Source organism: Diadema setosum, chromosome 1 (assembly GCF_964275005.1).
Source record: "Diadema setosum chromosome 1, eeDiaSeto1, whole genome shotgun sequence".
NCBI classification, from domain to species: domain Eukaryota; kingdom Metazoa; phylum Echinodermata; class Echinoidea; order Diadematoida; family Diadematidae; genus Diadema; species Diadema setosum.
Window position 1 is genome coordinate 573,044 of NC_092685.1, and position 14,055 is coordinate 587,098.

A 14,055-nucleotide genomic window follows, 5' to 3' on the forward strand; every position below is an offset into this window, starting at 1 on the left:
AAGTAGTTTCTTGATAATCATAATGTCAATTTATATTGTTACAACTTCACTAGTCAGGTTCTGCTGACAAAGCAAAAACAAACAAACAAACAAAAAATAAAAAAATAAAAAATGAAACAGTTCAGATTTAACAGATCCCAGCAAGGTATGTTTGAATTTTTAGTTTTTGAACTTAAAAACTAAATAAAACTATGAAATTGGACTTACAGTTAACCGATGAAGTTCAGTGGAGCTTGAGTTCTGATAAGGATAAACATTTTCCTCATTAATAACTTTCTCATCCTTTTCCAGAGATCATGAAAACCTGTCAATTCCATCATCCTAAAGTCCACACTGAATCATTGTGTATAGGCCTGTTCATCCAGTAAGTTCCCAAGGTTTTAAACTTTTCACCTTGGTATGAACTGTGACAAGTCCTTGGTCTTGGAGGTTACCTTTTGACAAGCACTAGTTCCAGTCAAGTCAATTTAGACTTCCCGGTATTACTTTCAAGCCCAGGGGTATATTTTAATGACCTCATCAATTGATATTCCCTAGCCACTTTCATCTGCAGAGAATGAGAAGTCTTGTAGAACTCCCTAGTCTCATTCTGCAGACCTTCATTTATTTGTTACTCTTGGAAACCTGACTCTCTGGTCAGGGGTAAACTTTTGCCAGCTCCAATGGTCAGCTGAAGATCTGTCAATCAGATACGACTCTACTTACTCTTACAACAGCATGCGAGTGCACCCACCCACACACACACACACACACCAGCACACATACATACATACATACATACATATATAGATGTGCACTCAAGGTGGGTGTTATTTACCACTGTTATATTAATTTGGTAAAACTGATTCAACAGAAAGGTCCACAAATTTGTTTGCATAATTTTGAAGACTTATCACTTGTGTGAAATACAGCCCTACCAATGACATCAAAGAATTGTCCACCACTGAAAACAAAGTCCCCTATCTTTTACATGAACTAAACATCCATTCATTCATAGACAAAGCCAAAAGCTGTGGAGTACAAAATAGATTGATGCCTAGATACGCAACATACACTTACTTAGCAAAGACGTCATGTGACCCCACACTATCAGGTCATGTGGATTGCCATGTGTGCAAAGCAAGATATTACCAAATTTATTCATCTAACTTTTTATTGATGTCTTTGCTTATGAAGAAATCATTTTTTTTAAGCAGTCACTGCAATCACTATAATAGTTTCATGGTATTCCCAGAAATACTGTTAGCACTCTGATTTTCATAACAGAATATATTAATAAGAGTTACCACTGATTACAAAGATTTTTTATCATTTGATTATAATAATTGTATTATCATCATTTTTGACATATCACATCATTGTCATTATCATAATGTGTACCATTTGCAAAGCAAATATTAGCATCAAACATGAGTGCAGTTTCAAGTTCAAGTTCAAGTTTATTTAACCAATTCATTAAACATTTGACATTTTACAAAAGGATACAGCATTAAGAATAATGAATGGTTTGGGACCCCAAAAGAAGCAGAGCTTGTAAAAAAGGGGTCCCGGATAAACATATAAAACAAAGCAAAACATACTAAAGTTTTAAACATATTAACAAGAAGTATAATAGTAAGATATTTACATAGGACAGATGCAACACAAGCACACACACACACACACACGCACACACACACATTCAATCACACAAACACGTGTCACAAAAACGCTCATGCACATACATATAATTCACATGAAATTGCAGAAAGATACTTTCTATTTTACTATACTTTTAAATTCAGCTTCCCTGATCAATTCTTGTTTTACAAATTTCCCTCAAGATAGATGCGACATGTACGTTTAAAGTTGGATAGTGATGAGGCTGACCTAATTCTCAATGGCAAATTATTCCATTCTCTAATACAAACATATACAAATGAATTTTGGGCAGTTTGAGTTCTTGCAAAGGGTTGATGAATGAGATTACTTTTACGCGTATTATAAGCATGAACGGTAGAATTTAACACAAACGCATCCTTCAGTTACCGACATCGATATAAAGAAAGGACAGTTTAAAGGACAGAGACTACAATGTACCATGCCACTAGTACATAAGTAGAACATAGTAGAAGTAGTAGTAGTAGTAGTTAACTGAGAAGACTCATAATCATGGTTATTATTGATATTATTATCATTATATATCATCAAGCATTTTCCATTATTTTCTCATCTACTTGTTTGACATATGATAAAAAATGATTGTCTTCTAGGTAGACTTAAAATCTTAAATGATTTCAGGAATGGCATATTTGCCATCCTTCTCCCCTCCTCCTCCCCCTCCCCCCCCCCCCCCTCCCTCTCTTTCTAGTCTCTCTCTCTCTCTCTCTCTCTCTCTCTCTCTCTCTCTTGTAACCCATCCTTGAGCTCTCCAAAGCTTTTCAAATACCCAATGACCCTTTAAAATCCAATTAATCTCTAAAACAGATCAGTACCCATTTATTACACAGAGCCACAACTCTCTTATTCTTTAAATCTCTGTTAAGAAGATTAGGATTCACCACAGACTCTGAAGATAAGCTTAATTTCAATTTGGGTAGATCTTTAAGAACTCAATTGTAAGGATATGAACTCTTTGGTCATTGAGACAATACATTATTTCTGGTGTAAGTGGTCACATCCACAGACGTAATAGGCAGCATTCTTTGCCCAGTTTCTTGAATTATCAACCTTACTCCTAAAATCCCTAAGCGATCTTAATCTGGATGGTGCCAGGCACTTTCAGAGTAACCCAACATCAGCTGAACTAAATACACTCTAAAAATGTTGTGACAGACTTTAAGGTAAGTGCACAGACACAGGCTTATTGCCTGCAGGACACCAAGAGACCATGATGCAAATCAGCATTCACCATTTCCTTAATGAGCACTTACTACATAATTTAGAATAGCATCTAAAGTCCTGTTCACACCTTAAACAAACTTTGTAATCAATGACTGTACCCATTAAAAGTTCTCACCTTTTTTCACAATGAGTTCCTAAACAAATACTATGGTAAATACTTCAAAATCTAATCAGAAGTCCTTTTGGTCTTGCAGTCATTCTATCCCATTGTCTATGCTATTTGGCAGTGATAAAATGTTCTTTAAGTTACAATGATAGCTTCAAGAATGGGATCTTTGGCATGGCCCCTCTAGTTCATGATGTTATATAATTCAGTTCTTTGCGTATGCCTGCAAAAGCTATGCAGATCTGTAGCTTCACCACTTTTGTTGAGGAATGTCAAGTATAAATAGGTTTTGTGAGTGACATATGACAAGCATTACCAGGTACTGGTGGGAAAGGATAGAAAACTTCAGTCAAGCTTAAAATTCATCTTGCCTTGAATGCTGCAATTAAAGTAATCATGCAGGAATGATAACGTTACATCCCTAAAGTACAAGACAACACTATTCACTCATACTACCCCATGCTTGTAAGCAAGTGTCCTGGAACTGACTTGGCTGCAATACTATCATGCATCGATTGTCACAATTTACTTTTCACACACAATTTGGACAGGAATTCAAATATGTTAATGTCACACTTCATCAGAGTCACTCCTTTTCATGTAACTGAAGAAGATTAAATATTTGCACAGCAATTTCTGACAGTGTGAATATCCTCTGTTGATAATGAGAGATCTATTTGGGTTGTCATTTGTGAAGATATTGACAGTTTTTAACAATTTGTCAGTCATCCTGGCATGAAAAAAAAGAGCATCACCATATTTTTAGAAATCATTTTCATTATTCCTAAGGTTTGTTATTCTGAACATTTGTTGATCCAAAAATGAAATAAGGTTCATTAATCCAAAAATGTAAAGAAAAAGCATAAACTAACAAATCTATAGAATTATGAAATTTTTATTTCATTTTCTTTGTAAGTACCCTGTATTATTATTATTACTATTATTTATTTCTGATTTAAACACCTATTGAATAATGAACTTTTGGAATAACAAACCTTCGGAATAACAAACTGTTACCGCATGTTCAGCAACTGAATGCTCTTATTCAGAGATCTACAGTCTTGGTAGTGCTAGAACTAGCTGGTAATACTTAATAACCTAGTTCATTTTTCTTGTTCATACAGATATCATACTGGACAATGGAGAAATAAGGAGACTGATGAAAAGACCCAGGTGAGGTACAATGGATCACACTTTTGATACATGGACACTTTTAATCCTTGTCACAAAACATTTTGAAACATATTCTCAGAGATGATGAATGAAAATGGAAAGTTTAGATCTAAAGCAACTGCTTACACATAGTATATTTCATTTTACAATGCCCTTCTCCTCAAACCTAGAATATTCTCTTCCCTGGGAATGGAGGAAAGAAGTAGAAATACTAAACACTTAAAACTATTTGGTAAAAAGACATGCAGTCCATCTTTCAGGTCCTCTGTGTTGAGTTTCATGAAGCTTACTGAAGTTTGAGTTGTCATGGCCGACAGAAAAAAAAAAAATGAGAGCTAGAAATCTGATGATTTACACAGGAATACAACATCTACCTAAGATGTCTTTGAAACCTTTCATCCATGGAAATGCAATCAAAACCAAAAGAATTCCAGGGAGTCTATGAGCAGAAAAACTGATGGAGCTAAGGAAAGATTTAAAATCATCTGTTCATCCAGCTGAATTCAGCTGCATCCAGTGAATAGTATTTCATGTTTGGCTAAACACTATGTGAAGCATCTAAAAATATGTAGCATTTCATCTGAAACGATGGGTATCGAAAATGTCACCAACCTTTCTTGTCAAACTGACTTCAAGTACTTAGTCCATAAAATATCTTTTCTATGAAGACTTCTAGCTTTTTTTTAAATTCCCCCACACAGAAGAATCTGATTTATGATATAACTTTTATTAAACAACCACTCATCAAATCTGTCATAGATTCAATGCATAAGGCTTGTTGCAAGCTACTTTATGAGCCCATTAATTTTTCAAACTCCACAAAAGAGCTTGGTATATAAGCAGTAGGATTAAAAAGTCTCCTATGAAACTTGATTGTAAGACATTCTTTCATTCATTCATTCATTCATTCATTCATTCATGTTGACGGGATAAGTGTTCTGAGATACAAGCTGCTAACCTTTGCATTTCAAAGCCTCGATCATACTTAGTATTGTCAGCGGTCATCTGAGCCGTCATATATCCCGATATTAGGTCATATTTTCGATTTTGAGATTCTTCAGGCATTTTGATAGTGGACATTCCATTATACATTTTGTGAAATTCTCAGTGTCTAATTTGGTGTAATTCTTGAGTAGTTACCATTTTTATAGGATCTTGTCGTTCACGTTGTTCTAATAAATACTTTTCCCCATAGACGCATGTTTTCAAAACAGTGATATGCCGGTCTCTCCCATATATGACGGTTTGGATGACCACAAACACAGTACACTGACTTTACATGTAATATTAGTGATATACGACGGTTCGACAACTGCAAGTACTGTGCACGCGGTCAACCGAACCGTCGTATATCAGGGAGACACACATTATGACAACGGTCTTTGCAGACCGAAGGAACATACATGTAGCTCTCTTGCAAATGTCCTAATGTATACAACTTGATAAAAACATCATATCAAATGGCCGCTAATGATATTTGAGCAGCTTTGCATATATTACATCTTGCAAATTAATCATTTTGGATATAAGGCATTTCAAAGTATTCCATAGAGCATCTACACAAATACAGAATATATCTGGCTGTCATTGGGGGTGGAAGTTTGAACATGCTTTTCCATCTGTTTGTTTGTTTGTTCATTTTCCATCTGACAAGATGGCTGGATAGCCCATATACAGCTACGTTAAGCTGGTCTTCCATGGGGTCCAGTTGGATGTGAGGTGGGACCACTTCACCGGGTTAAACACCCTGCACTTTGCGATGAATGAATGAAGCGGGATCTTTTACGTGCATGAGTTGTTGCTCTCTCATACACGGGACCTCCATTTTATGTCCTATCCGAGGGACAGAGTGTTTTGCCTCTTGCTAGAGGGGACGGTATGTTTACACACAACATTGCTCAGTCCAGACTCGGGTTCGAACCCGGGCCGCGTGATCGTGAGGCAGACGCGCTACCGACTGAGCCAACTCACCGCTTTTCATAGTTCAAAAAAGTGGAAAAGCACCCTTCTCGCATTGATAAGATAGTTGGAAAATGCAATCTGACTGCTATTCACCATGATGAAGCTCATTCAACAGTGAGTACAGATTTCCCAGGATTCACATTAGAATAAAAGTGATATCAAATACCACGTTAACTCATTGTCACCATTTTCATTGGCAAAATACCATGGTAATATAGATACTGTGGTATTTTAGTTGGTAACATTCTCATTCAGGAAATAACATAGCATTTCTGGCCCAAAAGTACACTGCGTATCATGTCTCCTATTGGGAGAAGACGGGTAAATGCCTCAGGTCATGTGAAAATACATGGGTGGTATGATTTACAAATCAAAACTCACATGCATTTTTTTTTTTTGCATAAAGATTTAATTACCATCCTAAATATATTTCACAGTATTCGGGTGGTTACTTGTGGGGTATTTGCATTCACATTATATTCACATAAAATAATGCAGTATTCAAATACTATGGTATTTCAAGGTAAGTGTGAATGGATCCATTAATTGATATTTTTCTTGCAAGAGAAGCTAACATCACATAACTCAACACCAAAAAATCAAAGATAGTTTACCTACTTCTAATCAGTCTGCTACATTGAGTTTCAGATTAAATATTTGCTCAAGTCTTTAACTAGTGTGTCTTTTCTTCCCAAAATACTTCATGCTCTACAGAGACTTTAAGATTATTCAAAATTATCAAATCACTCTCAAAATTACTGAAATAAAAAACTTCCAAATGGTTACTGCTTCTTCAACAGCATAATTTTTCTAGAAATTTGGACTTACTTTCTCATCTTTAAGTATTTTATGTCAGTTCACACAGCACTTCACCAGCTATCTATTACGTGTAAATATTTTCCTTGAGCTGCCACCATCTTGGTTGTAATCAGTCCATCCTTGAGGTATATTTACACATTGTCCCCGTGATTTGTTTGGAATCAGTCTATGTCAATGAAGCCAAGTCTGTAGAATCTTCATTAAGTCTCTTCTTAATAATACTAGCGTGGGAGGTTGCATTCCAATATGCACATGTGGATGACAGTGTCAAAAATTACACCCCCACAAATCATGCCCTCTCTCACTGACCTTTTTTCTTTTAACTCTCACACATACTTGACAAGAAAAAAAAAGTATCTACTGATAGTATCCTCTGACAACTGCAGACTCCCACATATAGCTAACTTAACTATATAATTCATCACTTGTATCCCAATATGGAACCATAACCCCTCCCTCTCACTCCCACACATATTGTAAACTGTTTCCAATTGCACCCAATCTGGAAGCGTGACCCTACCTCATACTCCATAAAAACCTTTAAATCAATTTTCTTTCCCTGCTACTAGTATGCTTTTTGCAAGCTGAACCTCTCAAAGCAATTTTCACTATCATCTTTGTGTCTGTGTGCAGTTTTAGTTATTTTTGGTCCTTGGTTCATTACTTTTCCTTTTTGACTTCATGCTGATGTAGAGCCCCAAAAACATAGCATATTGTACCATTTCTGGTCTTCCAAATTCACTCAGACCAAATAGTATAGATACTATGCATAAGCACTTGATCTTTCACTCTGGCACAACCATCCTGCCATATAACACAAAGACAATTCATCCTCTTGAATTTTAAATTGTGGCTGAGTTTAGCTGTGAATGTTTTTCATGCCACAAACATGTTTATCAGGTCACTCAAAACATTTTGCTTAGTTATGAACAGAAATACCCGAACTCACTCCATCTGTGCATGCTGAGATGGATTTGAATCATATCATACAAGTTCATACATTTCAATATCACACTATTATTAGGTTGAAAGCGTTGGGGCAAAAACCACTCAATCAGCTAAAGTTTATGTTTGTCAATTGAAACATGAAATCCAGCTGCCTGAAAATGTATAACAATGTGAATCTACATCCTGATAAGTGTCAAAGTGTATTTTAAAAGCAGGTATTTGATAAACCATCAAATACTCCACTAAGTATCACAAACAGAGATATCATAACTACATATGCCTAGGTAGATATTACTTCTGATATGCTGTATTTTTGCCTTTCTCTAATGTGACAGTATACTTCAACATTTTTTCCTCAATCATACAATATGTACTCTAAATCTATTTGAAGCTGGCTTGTGGTGAGCAGAAATTTTTTTAAAAAGACACAAAAAGTGCCCTATTTCTCTTTTTTTTATTTCAAAACATCAGATGTCCTTTCACATGACCCAGCCTATATAGACCATGGAGAAGTAACCCTGGAAGTGTGTCTGATAAGAGCAGGGTTCACTGTAAGTTGAAAAGAACTTTTTACTTCACTACTTGCTTTCCAGTGACAGCTCTCTTCTCAAGCCACTATATTGTGGGCTTGGATATTACACCAAGGCACGCTGACAAGGATTTGGTATTATTGCTTTGTGAGACCCTGAATAGGCTGGAAAGAAAACCAGCACCACAAAAGGGGAAAATGATGTATTACCCACTTCTGTTTGAGATTGTTGCCATTGTTACACCTAAAAGACTTGCAATTGATATCTGTGGTTCAGGGTTACTTCAACAAACGGCAAAAATCAACTTTTCTTTAATGTCGGCCCTGTTTGATTTATCAGTACATCATCTTAGCTAAGATTGAAAAGAAACCTATGAAGGGCTGCTGCATACAAGGGACCACAGCTGCATCAAATTTGAAGATTGATCTTTATTTTCAGGACAAAAATTGATACCCAGTACCCACATACCAGAGAAAGCAGAATGATCACCTGTCGCAAGAACAAACATGGCATCATTTATCACCACTTTTACCACAAATAAAATCAGTATCTTTCCAAAAAATGAGATGGAAGTGTGAGAGTCTGTCAAAGAAGAAAAGATGACTGTGGTAAAGGTGAAAAGACAACATACCTCGTTAGACAGCGCCTCTCTTGGTAGGACACACCTCCTCCACAGGACCTTGAGCAGACACTCCATACACTCCATTCTCCCCACTCAGACTCAGCTTGCCTGGCATAACGCTCATGCTAAGGAGAAAAGAAGAAATTAGTGAAGTATTTCTATACTACATTCAGACTACAATCTGCTATACACACCAATCACTACCGACAAAGAGAATTAGTTACTTCAGGTTGAGGCCAAGTTATCTATCAAATCAATCTAGTTCCACATAATTATCTGCTTTTGATTTTACTTGCAAAAAACAGCAGCAAGGTTGGACTGCACTCAGAATAATGAGGTGGAATTCAAAGTAAAAGACAGCCTGAGTTAATCAAAGACATTGTTGAAAAGTCTTCACTGCAAATGTAAAAATGGCTTCATTTCCATGTTAATTGGTATGTCTCATTTTATGGCAAAGATCGTGAGTTATAATCATCCATGGAACACATAAGCAGATATATAGGCGCAAAGTGGCAATTCTTTTTCATATTTCTTGCCAGTTCTGAATATGACTTTGTATCATTTTCAAAAGACATGATTTAGGAAAGCATACAATTGCTGACAAGAATGCATAGAAGACTGTTGGACACAAATGTTTCTTCTTCTTTTTTCATAAATAATGTAGGTATTATAATCTCTTTTAGTTTTGCTTATAAGGTAGAGGATGAGATTGTAACAATCTCTTCATATTCTGCATATGTTTTGTTTGATAGTACTGCCTTATGGAAAATGGAATTACACTGCATTCTGTTCATATCCTGTCAAAATCAACCATCTTAATTAGAATCATACCTCACTCGGGATAATATCACTTTCATTGAAATTTGAGATCACAAGTTATATCACTGGTGATAAAGCACGCACCACTCTTTGCAAATCTTTTTTGAACAAAAACCATACAAGCAGATCTGAACCCCTTGGCTGTGCACTAGTGATGACCTCTTCCCTTGTTTGTCCACTTCAGGTCAGTATTGATTGAGCTTTCAGCTCTATGCCAGGGCATCACTGGTCCGACACAAATATTTGGCTGACATGAAACCAATATTTACACACCCCAAGAAATGTGACACTGTAGCTTTGTGAAAACAAGTGTACAGGTTTAGAACCTAATGGCATATATAGACACATTGGGACAATTGTAATGTCCAAGGATTCTAGGTTTACTTTATGTGGGCTAATTTTATCCTGAGAAGCATTTGATTAAATGAAACAAAGAGTTGGTGATTAAAAGTACATTTGGAGTCAACTTCATTTGTAACAATCAAGAAGAAAGAGAAGCTTTTTTTGTCATTGTTGTTTCTCTTAAATCTATTGCATTTTGCATCAGGACGGGAGAAATCCTTCCCCTATCAAGACACTTTGAACTACAAGTAATGCACTCTACCGGATCTGTGCAATTTACCAGTTTGTCCCATTTAGGAGTAGTTAAAGGGTGTGTACAGTTCTGGTCGAGGCAAGGATTTAGCTTTTAACGTTTTGCGAGATATTCAGAAACCACTCTATGAGATGTCAAAGAGCATGCAATTCTAAGGGGTATCAAAAGTTTATTTGATGAAAATCGGTTTTGAAATGGCTGAGATATCCAAAAACAAGGTGAAACAAAGAGATCCTAATAAAGTTGTGGCCTGTCGCCTTTTATTATTATCAATTTTTTGGATATCTCAGCCATTTGAAAACTAATTTTCATCAAATAAACGTTGAATCTTTCTATAAATGACATGCTCTTTCATATTTCATAAGAGGTTTCTCATTATCTCTCTTAGGAATGTTCAAAACATGAATCCCCACCTCAACCAGTACTGTACAGGGATGGGTTAGGAGGGATAGGAAGGGGTGAGGAGGGGTAGGGAGGGGTATAGAGGGATAGGAAGGGTAAGAAGGGATAGGGAAGGATAGGGATGGGTTCGTAGGGGTAGGGATCGAGGGGTATAGGGAGGCATAGAGAGGAATAGGAATAGATAGGGAAGGGTAGGAAAGAATAGAGAGGGGTGAGGAGGGGCAGGGAGGGATGGGAGTGATGAATAGTGATAGGGAGAGATAGTGAGGGTGAAGAGGGATAGGGAGGGATAGAGGGGTAAGGATATGTGGAGACTAGTAATGTGGGCCACTTCTGTGGTTTGACCCCACACTTGACTCAAAGAATAAGACTGCAAGAATTCCCTAGAGGACTTGGAAAGAGCAGTAGTTAAAATATTTCTATATTTTTTCTACTAAACTTGGATTTTACCCCTGTGTGATGGATGCAGTATATCAAGAAGTCTACTGACCTCATAACTTATACTGCTTTGGCACCTGTTTTCAGCCAAGATCAACGTGTTTGCTTCATGATATGGATTGCCTGAGAAAGACCAAACAACTGGTCAGTTCCAAAATTCTTACCATGTGCAGTGAGCATGACATAGATTACTACTCATGACAGTGGACCCTATAGGGTTTCCTCTGCAAGTTTGCCAGATCAGCCTTGCATGAGTAACATGAAATAGGGTGGGATCATTCCTTCTCACCATTGGGAATCACAATCCCAATCACATCTACCCTTGGTTGGCATTAAAGGTCCTTTTATATTGGTCTATGAAGTATATTTCAAGGCCAAAGAATAACAGAACACCATTGGTTGTATGTCTAGAATAAACTTTAGATGATAAAGTCTGAATCATTGCAGAGAATGTTTTAGCCCAAACCTTCACATAAATAACTATCACAAATAACTAGTGTATAGGCCCATTTACACTTGCTTGGAAAAATCATGATTTTTCTAAAATCGCGACATTTGGGTGCAAGTTGCTAAGCAACTACACCCAAATGCCCTCGAAACATCGCTAGAAAAATCGCCAGCCGGAGTGCGATTTAAGTTTAGCGAGTGTACACCCAAGCTGCAGAAATATCGCGATTTTTCATCACGTGACTTTCGGTATCGGATTGCACCGGGAGTTTACGCGTGCTCCCGATCCCTCTGTGGAACATGTGAGAGTACATCGGCCGCTGGCCAGAGTACAGGGTACATGCTGTACAGGTAAACGGCCGATCCTCGGCTCGTGGTCTCTCACCTCCCTGATGAAACTATATTGTACAGGTATATGAAAACTAGTAACAAACCTGAAGTTCTCCAACCATGTATCATCACCCCATAATGACTTAACAAAATAATGTTCTCCCAGAAATGCGTTGATTTTGGGAGTGCCCATAGGCCCTAGTGCTCTTGGTATACGTTGATTTTGTGGAATACAGGAGTACGTAACAAGTGTCGGTAAAACAATGGTGAGTTCTTGCTGTCGCCTGATGAAATACCAGTCCTAAAAAACGAACCTTTTACTTCTCACTTTCGTAATATCGGCGAAATTTCATGATCCTCCTGAATGCTACTTTCATCACTTTCCCATACTAAGCTGAAGTTTTACACACCTGCTTTGTATGTGATCTAATATACCAAGCTATATAGTTTTACCGTAAGTTTACACTCTTGAGAAACACAAATTTATGTGTGCATTGGACTGATAAAAAACCCTGGCTCAACGTTCCAACCAGCTAGCTAGCTGTGAGCAAAATAGACTGCACTGCAGTGAATACGAATAGCCCGCGATTCCACTCGTATACCGTGTTGAAGAGAGGTAACTTACACATGCGCACTACAGACCAAAAAATCATGATGTTTATTGAAGCTCAAACTTCGCATGCTTTTGCGGAAGTGTAAACGGTGGAACCAAAATATCGCGGTTTTAAAAATCGCGCTGTTAGTAGGTGTAAATGCGGCTTATGTTGAGATGGCAGCAATGCTCAATGACATTTAATAGGTGAGCTCTGTAGTAAAACATGTGGTGTCATTCTACTTAAGATTTATGTATGATGCGTGAATATTGATAGACTGAAGAGCTGTTAATGCCATACTTGCCAACTCTACCGCTTTGGGCGGTAGACTACCGCTTTTTAGAGGTTTTGACCGGCTACCGATTTTCTCTTCTGATCTACCGATTTTGTAGCAAACCTACCATAAAATGAAATGGAAGTCATATTTTCCCTTCATTGTGCGTTGATTCCCTAAAATAAGCTAGTAATTAGAATACTAATAATAATTTCAAGGAACTCGTTCCTCAAAAACGTCGTATTCAGCCTTCTAATATGCACACATGTATGCACACTGCAGTGGCGCACTAGTCTCTATCATATCTACGTGCGTGCAAGACTTACTGTACACGTGTACGTGTAGCTAGAACCACGCGTAAATGTTTTGGTAGCTCACGTTCTGCAAGAGTGAATGCTACGAATGGAAACCCTCCCAAACACTGCAGATGAGAGCAAAATCTGCCACGTACAGGAATCGCACAGCCAGGTCATCTGCTAATTAATTTAGATTTGGTGAGGGCAACATTATGTCTTATTCATCAAACTAGCTCCACAATAGAAAATACACTATAAGGGGATAAATTATTTGCCAATATGTTTGATTACTTTTTCACATATGCTTAGCCTACAAAAATTATTAACCAATATATCTGATTTCATTTTTATATGCATAGTCTACAAAATAGTTCATGAATTTACATGAATTTTTTTTTTTTTTTTTTTTTTATCAGTACCAGGAACCCTTTAAAAAAATTAAAAAGCATGCACCAAATCACATATTTTGATATTGAAAAACAAAAAAGTCCACACCGTGGGAGGGGGGAAACAGGGAGGAAACCCCCCTCCCACACCCTCCCCCCCCCCCCCTCGCGCGCAAGCGCTCTCGGGCCTGGTCGCTTTGCTCCCTCGCCAAAATCTATACCTCTTCAGGATTTCAAAATGTTGGCAAGTATGTAATGCTTCCCTAAATATTCCTGCACTTAGTATGAATACCAGCTTAACAGTGATAGAGAAAATGAAGATCCTGAAGATGCAGTTTACTGCAGTGTACCACGATGAGAGGGAAATACAATTTTAATTAGATTCATTATCATTTGTAAATATACTAAGTGGTTACACGTTGGCTTCTACAA

At 37.3% G+C, this 14,055-nt stretch overlaps 1 protein-coding gene across 1 annotated transcript in view; it reads right to left on the minus strand.

The window, feature by feature from the left end:
- Positions 1-14,055, minus strand: part of LOC140232650 (papilin-like) — a 170,188-nt gene that overhangs the window by 138,888 nt on the left and 17,245 nt on the right. The window contains exon 3 of the mRNA XM_072312755.1: positions 9,053-9,168. Within this exon, the coding sequence (XP_072168856.1) occupies positions 9,053-9,168 (116 nt within the window). The remainder of the gene's footprint in view (positions 1-9,052; positions 9,169-14,055) is intronic.